The following is a 14,661-nucleotide window of genomic DNA, read 5'->3' as shown; positions in this document are numbered from 1 at the left end:
CTCTTGCCGGCCCAGCCATGGCCGACGACGACCTAGCCAAGTTGGCGTCTCGTCATCAATCACACCACCACGTACCTACCTATTCCGTGGCCCGATGTGGCCGCTGATCCGCGTGACGACGCGCATCCACTGCTCGCTCTGTACTTCCGCTGCCAACGAGCACTGTGCGAGAGTCTATGGCCGTTTGTCTGGTTGAAAGGGTGGAGGGAGAGTTGAATTGGGAGGGCTCACCGGCGGCCAGCGAATGAATGCGTGCACCTGAGCTGCCTTGGACGGAGGGCTCGCATCGCAGCAGGAGTTGACGCCAATGAATGAGTGAACGAGGTCTTGCATCTTGGCCTTCCAAGTTCCAATGATGATCCACCTGGTTGGGAGTGCAAGTCCAGCTTGCCTGCAAGCACGCATTTTTTTTGTGTGGTGCTCATCCGTCCAAGTTGCGGCACAAATCTGATGAAAACAAACACCTGCCACCACAAATGCAGTGCCACAAAAGGGCTAGTAAAGTGCCAGGTTTCAGGGCGCAACATTGTTGCTGACACTTGGCAGCAATAACTCAATTCATGGTGGAAACACTTGTCCTATATTGGTGGCAGCAGGAAGACTAAATTCCTCCCGACTTGGCGGCAGAAGCGGAAATCTATGAGATCTTTTAAGAAAAAATGCGGAAAAAATACCTTCCCCACCCCACGTAATCAACCAAGCAAAACATCTGAAGTGAACTATCTTTGCAAACATGAGGCACCACTTAAGTTAAAAAAAAACATGAGACACCACAAGCACGACGATAAATGAGGCAAATGCCATACGTGGGCTTAGCAACCCATCCATTCCAAAGGCCGGCCCTTCTGAACCATACCGGTCCAAAAGAGGAGGCAAGATGCACAATTGTACGAAAATGGAAGACCTGTACAAATGCCTAGGCACCAAGTTCACCATTGATTGAACAACCAACTACCTAGGTCTGAGAAATGAATGAATAAAGAAGAGACCCTTCCTAATATTCAGAAAGCAAATCGACTTGACACCATGACTAAAATGGGAGAAAAATCAATCAACAACCTAACATTCTGCAAAGACCTTGGCAAATATTTTGGTGATGTTCTGCAAAACCCTGCTTATTGTATCAGAGAACCACCTTCTGGTCCGTGTAGCAAGGCAACCTAGAGTACTACAAGATGTTCGGCACTTGAGCAGAGAGCTTTTCCTGCAGTTCTCTGATCTTAGAGCTCAGCTCCACCTTCTGCTCCTTGTAGCTCTGAAGCAGGAAGTCCTTGCCTTCAATAACTTCCTTCAGCTCACCAACCTCTCTCTTTAGCAACTCCACCCTCTCTCCCTCTCCTTTCCTCTTCTCCACACCATTACAATGTAACTCAGGGTCATCCAGACTACTGTCAGAATAGCCATTAACATGCCCATTGGTGCCATTTGACTGCCACTGTCCTGCTTGAAAAGGTTTCTCATGCAAGAGCGATTCTGCGACACAATGATCTGCGACGATCTTCCTTAGATGCTGAACCTCCCTCTCAGATTCAAACAGATCTCGGTTAGTGCCATCCAATTGAGACTGCAAGTTGGTGTTCTGTGTCACCTGGATAGTGAGAGAGTTCTTGAGATCCGCAATCTGAGCTTGCATCTCCATGATCATCTCATCACGTCTCTTGAGCTGCTGCCTCAGCTTCTGTATGACCTCTCGCTTGCTGTAAATGTCAGATCCTGATTCTGAAACAGAGGGGGAGCCTGAACAGTTTGAGTACTGAAATGTTTTGCGGGGATCTTCAAGCCGGTCAGGTGATGATGACCACATGACACCGCTGTTCTCTTTGCTTGATTCTGGTGCTGGTATCTTCACAAGAAGATTGGATGGTTCAGTTGATCTGGATATAGGACTTGGAGGTGCTTGCTTGACCTCCACTCCATCTGCATGCCCTGCATATGATAACCAGGGGATAAGTATTTTGTTTCCCATATTTAGCTTCATGGAGAAATAAAATCCTGCAGTTTCAAAATTCTATGATAGGCATTCAGCAGTTTTGTATGGTACTCAATTTAATGCCAGATGAAGAACTCAACATTGTGTATAGGTGCAAGGTTCTGATGAGCGGGCTACAGGCAATAGAACATACTAAACAGGTACAGAAAATCACCTGACATATAACAGTGACAGCTAGTTTGATCACTAAACTTGTAGAGGTTGGAGTGCAGATCACATGCCCCAGGCCTTCTTTTGGCTGCAATTTTGCAAAGTCAGAACTCAGTAGCAAGCATTCAAAGATGGAAAAGTGATACGGGTTACACTTCAAATGGTTAAAGCCAGACCTTTGGTAGAAGTATTTTGCTGCTTGGTTACAAATATTTGCTTCAGTTTGGACCCAAGTCTGACTGAAAGTGTGCTAAGCAAAACTCCTCCTGCAACAAGAACCCAGTTTGGTCCTCCTTGGACATCATTAGCCTTCCCTGCCTTCTGTATGCTCCCATTGGCCTTGGACTTCATCCTAAGAATCACATATTTCGTCAGACTAGTGTGCAGCTTAGCCTACATATACATATGGATAGCAATGTGGTAAGCAACACAGTTACCATGTTTATACAGGACAAAGGAATGATTCAGCTACATACAGATGCATCATACGAGTATGTTAAGATGATTGACGATTTTGTCACAAGACCTTGATTACCAAACAAAATATGTTAAGATGATTGACGATTTTGTCACAAGACCTTGATTACCAAACAAAAGCTATTTACATGTGTATCAAACAAAACCTACAGACAAGTTTGGGTTGTGCTCTATGGTGCTGTTTGGATAGCACAAGGGTTTTAATGCAGAGCTTCATTTATATGCTGAGGATATTTTCGTAACTTCACACCATATTACATCATAACCCAGCCATACATAACCCACCCCTTCCATTGGAAATGGATTGGTGGGATAAGGAGCTCTCATTCCCCTTTCCCCAAACCTTACATTCAAACATGGGATAAAACATATCTCACCCGTCATATCCCATTCCCTCCCTCCATTTTGAATAGTATACTTACTCTAAAAAAATTTGAATAGTATAATGCATTTTGAATATGGATCTTAATATCGAGATCTCATATGGGGCTCTGATATTACATATGTAGCAATTAGGAGAGACAAATTGAAGGGACTTTTTCAAGTGAAAGAGTAGTACCTAAGCAAGGTTCTGAATTGGAACTACCTTAGATTAGAACAGGCTGAATTGGAAATGATATGCCTACTGCAACAGCACTAAAACATTGGGGGCGGGCCCAGGATTTGGGACATTGGTATTCAAAATTTCAAGTAGTGCAAAAAAAAATTTATTTAATGGCCCGACATATATATTACTAGTGCATAGTTGAGTACCGAGCACACAAATTGTTCATAATTTGAAACTGTGCAACATATAGATAATAGACGTACTAAATGATCAACATATCAAAGTGGAATAGAGGATAAAATTCTAAAACAACAAATGACATTGAGTCATTGACAAGGATGCTTACAAATTAAGATAACTTTACGTTCTTTCGTGGCTTGAAAATATTTGATGATGTCCTCATCCTTACAAATTGTGTTCAAGTTTTAGAAAAACTTCCTTACTACATGTCACATTGCTGCTAAGTGAGTGCAAACATGAATAAATTTCAATCATGTGCTCTACTGCTACTGCTCACCTTGGTTGATTGGTTCACACTTCACAGTTCACTGCTTCAGGCTGTGGCTTTGCCTCGGTCGACTGGCGTGGCGTGCACGGTGGCGGTGCGCCCCTGCCCCCAGGCCTGCCTGCCCCCTGGGCCGCTGCCCGCTGGACAGTCCAGCGCCGGCAGGCGCCAGCAGCGCGCTACGCGGAGCGCAGTCGCCGGCCGGTCTGCAGGCCTGTGCCCTGTGCACGCAGCAGGGAGCGCGGAGGTGGCCCCTGCCCCTGCCGCTGCGGCGCTCGGGCACTGCACCGCTGCCCCAGGCCCTGCGGATCTGCACGCGCGAGGCCCAGATCGACGAGCGAGGGCGGCCGGCGGCGAGGCACCACCAGGCGGCGGCGGCGGCAGCGGCTGGCAGGGCACAGATCGGGGCGTCGGGGTTGGGCAGGGTACGGTGGGAGTGGGAGGCTGGGCCGCTGGGGGAGGGGGTGATTACAGATTTTGGGCCATGCTAGGGTACGTGGGCCGCCGGTGGGGGAAGGAAATTGGGCTGCTGAGTTTTTTTTGCCCAAAATAGAGATGAGCAGTTAGGTTTTGTTGTATATTTTCATTTATTTGAGTTATATACATAGTATACACTATATGTATAAAATTTTTGTTCAAAAATAATTGGCATTCAACTGAATACCATTGAATTCAATGGGGCCCGCCCTGATTAGGGACATGAGAGAGGATGCTCACCTTGGCGGGTCGGATCCGTCTGCACAGAGGAGTAAGGAGTGGTGGAGGTGGGGTTAGGAGCCGAGGATGAGGAGGACGACAGATGAACAGAGGCCGGACTCGGAGGGGCGGCTGCGCGGCGGACACGGGTGTACACATGTACACCCGATAATTTTTACAAACGAAATCGAAGTCAGTAGGTAATATATTGTAACTGGATTTAGATCCGAATACAAATAGTTTTGTTAGGGTTTGGGGTGCTCCGTCTCGCACAACTGAAGGAAAGAGAAGGGGCGGGCATACCTGGTGGGTTGTCGTCGCCGGCAAAGGGCTGGGTCTAACAAATGGCGCCGCCGCTCCCCCAGTCGTCGCCGCCAAAGAAGGAAGAGCAAGAGAGGAGAGAGTCCGAAAGAAGGGGAAAGGGTTTAAGAAAGATGAACCTGAGGCCGGAGGCCCTGAGCCCTGTCAACGAGCCGAGCTTGAGCGAGACTGCCACCTCATTACCTCAAGCTAGGTGTTGAACCCCAGGGGTGGTACTTTAGATTATCTAATCTATTAAGGGTCGAGTTTAAAAAGAGTCAGGCTCTTATACGCCCTCCATCCCAAATTATTAGTTCCAAATTATAATCTAAATTTGATCACTCATCTTATTATTTGAAAAATTGTGCAAAATATTATTTCTTTTGTTGTTTGTTTTATCAATACAATTTCTTCAAAATAATTTAAATTTGACTATATTTGTATAATTTTCTTGAATAAAATGAGTGGTCAAATTTGTACTAAAAAATTAAAAAGATTATAATTTGAAACGAAGGGAGTACACTTTTGAGTTAAAAATATATAAAGATCAATTGAATTATGAAGAGCCTACTAGAGCTATGATTCGCTACCATCCCGCTGAGCTGAGATCTAGCCCCGAGATATTTAACTTTTGGAAGCTTGTATGAGGATTGGGAAGAGGACTCTTCTAATAACTTGATCGAGATCCTTCCACTGTCAAGACCCAAAAATCCTATTTGGCGAACATTTGTTGCAATCGTGAGGGCGAGCTTCGTCTTCCACACGCATAGAATTCATATGAGGCGGGGCGCGGGGGGGGGGGGTGTGAAGGTGGGTAGAACAGCTATCGGCGACTCGCTAACGGCCGCGAGCGGTGGTGGAGGCCGGCGGAACAGAAGCAGAGGAGGGATTATGTTATCGCCAGAATTTGACCGGGATTGGTAGGCCAAATGTCAGAAGAAGCCCACGGTAAAGGAGTCCACTTAGCCAGACTTATATCACAAGTTTGGCCAAATATGATGATAACTGTGCACACAAGGCTCAAGCCGAGATGGAGTTACGGGCCTAATCCATGTTGAAGCCCAGTCTATTCGTGAGGCTGGTTCGGACTGCAGGAAGAGGCTGCGCAAAAATGGACGCCCAGGCCACATATGGACTCCGTTTTGGATGTTCTAGATATGCATGGAAAGCTAAGGAAATAAGCTTTCCAATACAACTGGAATCACGTCCAGATTCGCTCGGAGTTGACAGAAACTGTCGAAACAGTAGGACGACCATAATCTGCCACAATTATACGGCATGTTTCGGCTGATATTTGGAAGCTTCATGAAGATCTGGACTGGTGGAGGGAAGAGTCTAGATCATGTTATCTAATCTTCGAGTCTTTATTGAGTTGTAATCTATCTCTAGTCTTCGTTTAGGAAAGAGTTTAGAGGTTGCCTTGCACGGCAAGAAGTCTCCGGACTATAAATATGTACTCATATGCTATTGAATAAAGATGACGGCATTCGTTTACACACGGCGGGTGTCTCCACCACAACAAACCTCGGCGCACTGCCACCCCTAATTCTAGGGTTTCATCCAAGTAAGCGCCATGCTGCCCTGATCGCTTCGCGTGATCAGGGCAGTATTGTTCTTGCTTTTACCTTGGTATTACTCGTACTGAAGCGTTTTTGATGGCGAGTAGTACTAGTTATCCTGATGTTCGTAGCATGGCTTTTGGTAGATCTGTCGTGCTTTGTTGCTTATTGTCTACGAATATCATGTTGTCTTTACGCGATCATGTTATCATCTTATACTAGCTCTTGTTGCATAGAGTTAGCTGCGTAAAGGCAACACCCTACTTCCTTTATGTTTAGTAGATCTGATCTGTTACGGTTTGCTCTTATTCTTGAGAGTTGGCGTAATATCTGCTAGGTTAGGCCTTGCAAACGGGTTGGACGATCCGGTGGCGTGTTAGATGCTCTGCTTTAGTCTTAACAGGGAATTGATCCGGGAATCGGCTCTTGCTAGTTCTTAGGCCTCTGTTTTGGTTATGGTTTAGTTATCTGTTACGTTTATTAGGCCCAATCACGTGTAGGATGTTCCGATCTAGCAGTGAAGCTTTTACCGTTGTGGTTTAGATCAATTAGATTTAATTGAAGCAGCTTTTATAGTTATTTGCTTTATTTGTCAACATCCGGATGCAACAGATCCCATCTGACACCGGGACTCGATCGGCTCTTTAAAGCCGATGCAAGAGTCGTCCCGGGGAGCCGACTACGGCTCGGACTTACGTTTCCACGTGTTTGTGTATGCAGGTCAATCATCGCAAGCACGTCCGCACCTTCCTGATCGGGTATAGGTTAGGTGGCACGCCCTGCGTCTTCACAAGCCGTGGCGCGTTGCTGGAATTGCGGGCCGTCGACGAGGGAGCAGTGCCTGCCAGCGCCCCGGCGACCTCCCGGCTCTTCGTGTTGCCTGTCGCTGCTCGCCGGTGGGTTTCGATCGACAACACATTTTGGTACGCTCGGTGGGACCTTCATCAACAACAACGCCCACTGCAGAGATGGCAGGAGCTCAAGATTAAGAACCCGCTCCCAAGCCCATCACGTATGAAGAGCTCCCTCCTAAACATAAGAAGAAGTATGATGAGATCAAAGCTTTGTTGGAAGCCGATCTCATCGGCTCTTTCGAGAGGACCCGCAACCACGGCATCAGGTGGAAGGGGTTCTCACCAGAGGGCGCTCTCGACAACGTTGATCTGTTTGTGCCATCAGAGGAGCGCACCAGGGCTCTACGCCAGGAGATGAACTATATGGTGGCTCATACGCTTCATCGGTACTCAGAGAGCCTGGTGAATGAGCTTGAGCGCGTGGCACATCGTGTTGTCCAGGAGGTGATCAAGAACCAGTACTGCCCATCGGGACCAGTCCTGGGGAGTCATAGGGGGGAAGCTGCATTGCAATCTAGGCCGCTAGTATCATACTTGCTCGCGGCAGCAGGACAGCAGAGTTCGCCGATCTACGCCGTCTACAAGATCGGCGGTGATCCCGGGGAGGGACAGTTCCTGAGTGAGCCGCCCAAAGAGATCCCGCACGGCTACACGTGCGTGTACATACCTGACAATATCAGTCCAACACGCACGAGACAGCTGGTGGGTACAGGAGCCTCAGGAGCAGATGTGGAGAAACAAGCATGGCTAGCAAAGTACGCTACCGGGCCGAGTGCTGAACCCTCGGCCCTAGGAGTTCTTAGTGTGGAGCAGGTCAGTGCAATACTAAGGGACCAGTTTGGCATCCTGCCCAAAAGAACGGTGATCGGCTATTCCAAGCCGTATCCAAGTGACTACGATTTGATCCCGTTGCCACCCAAGTATTGGCTTCTGGAGTTCACCAAATTCAGCAGATCAGAAGGAGCTAGCTCCATTGAACATGTGAGCCGATACCTGACGCAGCTTGGGATGATCTCGGTATCGGATCCTCTGAGGGTCCGTTTCTTCTCCCAGTCTCTAACAGGTTCAGCTTTTGGATGGTATACATCACTGCCCCCAGATTCGATTCGGACTTGGAGGCAGCTGGAGGATCAGTTTCACACCCAGTATCATTCAGAGGCTGCTGAAGCCGGGATCGCCGACCTCGCCCAAGTCAGGCAGAAGCGAGGGGAAAGTGTCTCAGAGTACGTGCATCGCTTTCGAGAGGTCAAGAACCGATGTTACACATCGCGCATAACGGAAAAGGAGGCGGTTGATTTGGCAGTTCTGGGACTTGCTAAGCCGATCAAGGATCTGGTTTTTCAGTTAGAATTCACCTCTCTGGCACACATGGTGCAGAAGCTCACGGCGTATGAACACTACCACCCTGATCTGTACCAGGAAAAATTCAAGCGCCACGTGAATGTGGCCCAAGCAGGTGATTCCGATGATTTTGGCGAGGAACAAGATGTGGCTGTGGCATAGTGGACCCGGGGGGGGGCAAACCCCGTCCCGTGCAAGTGGGTCAAACAGAAGGTGCTTATGAAGGGCTTTGACTTTGACGTGGCCAAGGCAGAGCAGATATTCGATTTACTGCTCAAGGAAAAGCAGCTGAAGCTCCCAGAGAATCACAAGCTACCAACGGCACAGGAGCTGCAGGGAAGGCTGTACTGCAAGTGGCACCACTCGTTCACCTATGCTACAAATGTCTGCAAGGAGCTACGTCGGCAGATTCAATCGGCTATCGAGCAGGGCCGATTAATTCTGGCCCAACATACGATGAAAGTGGACAGTCAACCGTTCCCACAGGCTAACGTGGTGGAGCTGTCAGGTTTCGGACCCAAGGGCCAGAACTTGGCATTCCAAATCAACATGGCGGGACCCATGCGCCGCCGTGACGAGCAAAGGAAAGAGGCCGCTTCTGGCAAACGGCCCCAAGATAAACACGAGCCGGAGCAGCGACATGTTACTGAAGAAGAAGTGCGTCACATCCGCAATCAGCTCCCAGCTTCCAATCGGCTTCTGGAAAAATACCAGTATCAGTACAAGCTGCGTCGCCGGTATGAATCGGAAGAGGAGGAGTATGAGCACCGCACAGGGAGGACGCTAGGGAGGCACCAGGCTATACGCAACCACTGGCATTGCCCGTTCTTCAGGTACTGCTGGAATTCCGGCATGAGCCGATTGCCCACTATAGATGATTGTCTGGAGTGCAGGCCTCGGACACGCCAGTCAGGCGAGACATCGGTGTTCCGGCGCTTGGGGCCCAAAGTGTGTCACGACGAACATGTTGAGCGGCCGACCAGGGGTGATTTCGAGCCAGAAGAAGAAGACAGGTACCATCGCTCACGGTGGTGTCCTGACGGGCTTAATCGTTCGCAGAAGCACAGAGTGCAGCGCTTGCGCAATCTAGAAGAGGCAGAAGCAAGATACCTTGACGTGCTGAGGGAGACGCGTCTAGACCTCGCGGAACAAGTCAGGCACCCACGAAGGGTAGAAAGGCGCCCTCCAAGAAAAGAGTGGCGCCCCAAGCAGACAAAAGCCGATGAGAAGCCATCGGCTGATGTGAATATGGTGTCCATGCTCCCGTCGGAGTTTCGGGCACCCCAATCGGAGGAATTGGCTATCGCACAGCTGGATCTTGGCCCACAGCCGATCATCTTTGAGAAGCCCAAGGAGAAAAGCTACAAGCACTTGAAGGAATTATATCTCAAAGGCCTCATCGACGGCAAGCCTGTGAACAGGATGTTGGTCGACACTGGCGCCGCGGTCAATCTAATGCCGTACTCAGTACTGCGCCGATTGGGTCGTTCTGCTGCTGATCTTATCAAGACCAACATGATGCTCAATGATTTCAACGGCCAGCCGTCGGAGGCACAGGGCGTCCTCAATGTGGAGTTGACAGTTGGCCGCAAGACCGTCCCAACCTCGTTCTTCATCGTCAACAGTAAGAGTACGTACACAGTGCTGCTTGGGAGGGATTGGATTCACGTCAATTGTTGTGTTCCTTCCACGATGCACCAGTGTTTGGTCCAATGGGATGACGATGAAGTGGAGGTGGTCCATGCAGATGATTCCAGCGGGATTTCGCTTGCAGATATGAACGCCTAGGACGCGGAAGGACAAGAGCCGATCTCAGGGATCATGCCGGAAGACTGTGATCGGATCGAAGCAACAAAAAACAGGTTGCGGCTGGTCTTATCCACTGGCCTCATAGAATAAACACATTCTGGCACCACTTCATGAATTTTACGGGATCATGCCCTGTAGTGGCCGATCTAAGCGACCGGCCCCAGCCGATGCAATGCCAGAAAAAGAAAGTCAAAAGAAATAGTAGCAGAACAAATTTGCTGCATGGCTAATATCTGAGTCCGGGCCGATGGGCAGATCAGTCCCAAACACAGCCGATTCCAGCAATCGGCGGCAAAACGTCTGAATTCTCTGGTTCATAGTGAATTGGGCACGGCCGATTGGAGAGCCAATCTCCTCCAATACATGAAGGATCCGGCTCGGGGGGCATAAGTGGAGATTTGGTGATGAAATATGGAGACCCATACAAAAATTTTCGTCCGGATGAAGAATTACCGCCGGTGCTCCTACAAGCTTCTTCGCCATTGGCTACTTCCGCTCCTTCGCAGTTCCAGCCATCGACATCGGCTACTTCTGCTCCCATGTGGGCGTGGGAGTGTCTGATACATTAGCCGATCGATCCGGCCAACAGTACTTCTGCATCGTCGTCGTCATCGGCTATTCCTATTCCTGCGACACCATTGACATCGGCGAATGCGGCTCCTACGGGGTCAGGGTATTCGTCGCCTACGGACGGGTCCGTCTCGCCCGACCCCCGCGGATAGAGGGTCAGGGCATTCATCACATCAGCTGGCTGATTCAACTTCTGTGTTCCGTCATTGCGATCAACATTGGTTACTTCATCCATGTCGACACAGCATTTGAAGAGCTCTCTACGATTGCGATGTGTTGATCGGACTTTAGGCTACAGATGTTCGGCTTTCTAATAGCCGATAGTTGTGATGAGAATGCATTATGGCAAGTACGGACTAGGCGGGATTTTAACCATCGGCTCGTCAACAGCCAATTTTATTGGTAATATTCAAACCTACCATTGCATCATCATACAGTATATGCGTTTATCACTTGCACTAGCTTCCTTGTATGCTTAGTAGCTTCTACTTGTGTTTCATGTATATATTTTGAGGTGTGGATGCTGGTGACCATGTGTGGTTAGGCTCATTTGAATATGTTGAATATCTGATACCGAGCATGGCTTTTATTTTTTTGAAAATCTGAAATATGGTCACCACTTTACTTGGCTACTAGTATGTGTAGGCTGACTTTGCTTTTACTATCTTGTACATGCCTGGTAGCTATATCCTTTTCTTGGAATCATTTATGCAGCTCGAGTCTCAATGCTTATATGATAATCTTGTGCTAAATTACATTAAAATCTGAATGATGTCCATACTGTGCTATAATGAAAAGATCCAGGTGAGTTTGTTTTGTCTCACTGATCTAGTTCGGGACTGCTTGCTATTGCACTTTAGCATGAACTTGGACTAGGCTGTGAATGACCAAAACCTTGCTTTAAGCTTCTAATGGTTCAATGGACCTAGGCTTAGCATTGGTTGGTAAGAAGTGGCCTGATAAGCAAATAACCCCTGGCACATAACAAAAGGCTTGTTTGAGTTTCAAATGCAATATGTTTTAACCTGCAAGACCTGAGGGCATGAGTAATCAAGCTTGTTAAAAGATCATTATATTGGAAAAAGCTCACTGGTGTAGGTACTTGCTGGTTTTTGCTTGTCATGCTTTAATGTACTAGTTGGTTGGGCTAAGTGGTGATGCTTTTTATTTTGAAAATCTTAAAAATTGCCTGCTCATGTTCTAATATAGATATATTCTTTTGAGCTTTTCTATGCGGTGTCTTTATGCTATACCCTCACTGTATATACATGCTAGCACTTGTAAATGCTTTGAGACATACCTGGAAGCTCACACTCACCCTTTGCATGACATAGCATATTTTTGTGGGGGAAGAGATTTTTTGATGTTGGGTCGGCTTGCATGACTTTTGCCTAACTAAATATGATCCATCGGCTTTTAGCCGATTCACAATGATCTTTGTAGAGCCGGTCCGGCAAGTGATTGTTTTGCAGGTAATCCATGTAGCCCACATTATTATTTATTCGATGGAGAATCGACTACCTATTGAATATCTATGTCTTCACCAACTCCTGGCGATCAACGATCATCAAGAAGAGGCCAAGTATGTTGATGCTGATCTGATGAAGCTTGAGGATGATCCCGTAAGTCAGCGCCATCCATGGAATATGAAAACTAGGACTGGTCTGCAACAACATTGAGATTGGTCGAGGAAGGCGTGAGGCCGGTTCAAGCAATCGGTCACAAAGTCAGTTGGCTAATAGCCGATCTATTGGCTCGGGGGACAAGACCATCAGTGGCATGAGAAGACAATTTGAGGAGATGATGTTCTTATTTGCTTTACGACTGGCGCATAGAAGATTTTATCATATTTGGCCAAACTTGGGGGGCATGTGTTATCGCCAGAATTTGACCGGGATTGGTAGGCCAAATGTCAGAAGAAGCCCACGGTAAAGGAGTCCACTTAGCCAGGCTTTTATCATAAGTTTGGCCAAATATGATGATAACTGTGCACTCAAGGCTCAAGCCGAGATGGAGTTACGGGCCTAATCCATGTTGAAGCCCAGTCTATTCGTGAGGCTGGTTCGGACTGCAGGAAGAGGCTGCGCAAAAATGGACGCCAGGCCACATATGGACTCCGTTTTGGATGTTCTAGATATGCATGGAAAGCTAAGGAGATAAGCTTTCCAATACAACTAGAATCACATCCAGATTCGCTCGGAGTTGACAGGAACTGTCGAAACAGTAGGACGACCATAATCTGCCACAATTATACGGCATGTTTCGGCTGATATTTGGAAGCTTCATGAAGATCTGGACTGGTGGAGGGAAGAGTCTAGATCATGTTATCTAATCTTCGAGTCTTTATTGAGTTGTAATCTATCTCTAGTCTTCGTTTAGGAAAGAGTTTAGAGGTTGCCTTGCACGGCAAGAAGTCTCCGGACTATAAATATGTACTCATATGCTATTGAATAAAGATGACGGCATTCGTTTACACACGGCGGGTGTCTCCACCACAACAAACCTCGGTGCACCGCCACCCCTAATTCTAGGGTTTCATCCAAGTAAGCGCCATGCTGCCCTGATCGCTTCGCGTGATCAGGGCAGCATTGTTCTTGCTTTTACCTTGGTATTACTCGTACTGAAGCATTTTTGATGGCGAGTAGTACTAGTTATCCTGATGTTCGTAGCATGGCTTTTGGTAGATCTGTCGTGCTTTGTTGCTTATTGTCTACGAATATCATGTTATCATCTTATACTAGCTCTTGTTGCGCAGAGTTAGCTGCGTAAAGGCAACACCCTACTTCCTTTATGTTTAGTAGATCTGATCTGTTACGGTTTGCTCTTATTCTTGAGAGTTGGCGTAATATCTGCTAGGTTAGGCCTTGCAAACGGGTTGGACGATCCGGTGGCGTGTTAGATGCTCTGCTTTAGTCTTAACAAGGAATTGATCTGGGAATCGGCTCTTGCTAGTTCTTAGGCCTCTGTTTTGGTTATGGTTTAGTTATCTGTTACGTTTATTAGGCCCAATCACGTGTAGGATGTTCCGATCTAGCAGTGAAGCTTTTACCGTTGTGGTTTAGATAAATTAGATTTAATTGAAGCAACTTTTACAGTTATTTGCTTTATTTGTCAACATCCGGATGCAACAGATCCCATCTGACACCGGGACTCGATCAGCTCTTTAAAGCCGATGCAAGAGTCGTCCCGGGGAGCCGACTATGGCTCGGACTTACGTTTCCACGTGTTTGTGTATGCAGATCAATCATCGCAAGCACGTCCGCACCTTCCTGATCGGGTATAGGTCAGGTGGCACGCCCTGCGTCTTCACAAGCCGCGGCGCGTTGCTGGAATTGCGGGCCGTCGACGAGGGAGCAGTGCCTGCCAGCGCCCCGGCGACCTCCCGGCTCTTCGTGTTGCCTGTCGCTGCTCGCCGGTGGGTTTCGACCGACAACAGATTAAAAGAATTTAAAGTTTCTAGGATTAAAGATTATCTATATATAATTTTTAAATGGACGAACCCGCGACCGGTCGCGTGCAGGCACAGCGCGACCCTTTGGCTTCCGCTTTTTACCTTCACGTATAGTTTACGGACATTAAACTAACTTTTTTAACTATAAAATAGCTTTCTAAAAAATATTTATCTCTTACGTACGAGCTCCGTTTTGAATACACCAGTGTGATCAGCGTGATGAGATAGTCAAAACTAGATCTCACTTGCATATATTTTGAAGATATTTTATACAAGTGGCAAGTTGCTATATATTATACACTAAGTTGCCACAAAACAGAAGGTTTCATACATATAAGTTGCCACGCATATAATACATAACTTGCTACACATATAACATAAAAGTTATTGCAAAAATATTTTTAAATTATTA

The 14,661-nt window shown here is 47.4% G+C and overlaps 1 protein-coding gene across 2 annotated transcripts; it reads right to left on the bottom strand.

Annotated features, from left to right (window-relative positions):
• Window positions 1-785: 785 nt before the first annotated feature.
• LOC120700498 lies at window positions 786-3,947 on the bottom strand. 2 transcript variants are annotated; one of them, XM_039984765.1, is made up of 4 exons: window positions 3,682-3,947; window positions 2,317-2,492; window positions 2,145-2,228; window positions 786-1,926 (listed from the first exon to the last, which is right to left on the bottom strand). In XM_039984765.1, the coding sequence occupies exons 2-4, from the start codon at window positions 2,489-2,491 to the stop codon at window positions 1,169-1,171; spliced, it is 1,017 nt and encodes a 338-aa protein (XP_039840699.1). In that variant the 5' UTR covers window position 2,492; window positions 3,682-3,947; the 3' UTR covers window positions 786-1,168. The 2 variants fall into 2 exon arrangements, with proteins under 2 accessions (XP_039840699.1, XP_039840700.1); XM_039984766.1 differs by having other exon boundaries at window positions 2,317-2,533; window positions 3,682-3,822.
• Window positions 3,948-14,661: the final 10,714 nt, after the last annotated feature.

The sequence above is a fragment of the Panicum virgatum genome, chromosome 3K (genome assembly GCF_016808335.1).
Source record: "Panicum virgatum strain AP13 chromosome 3K, P.virgatum_v5, whole genome shotgun sequence".
Taxonomy (NCBI): domain Eukaryota; kingdom Viridiplantae; phylum Streptophyta; class Magnoliopsida; order Poales; family Poaceae; genus Panicum; species Panicum virgatum.
Note: the sequence above shows the minus strand (reverse complement) of the source record. Positions and strands in the feature narration are given on the sequence as shown.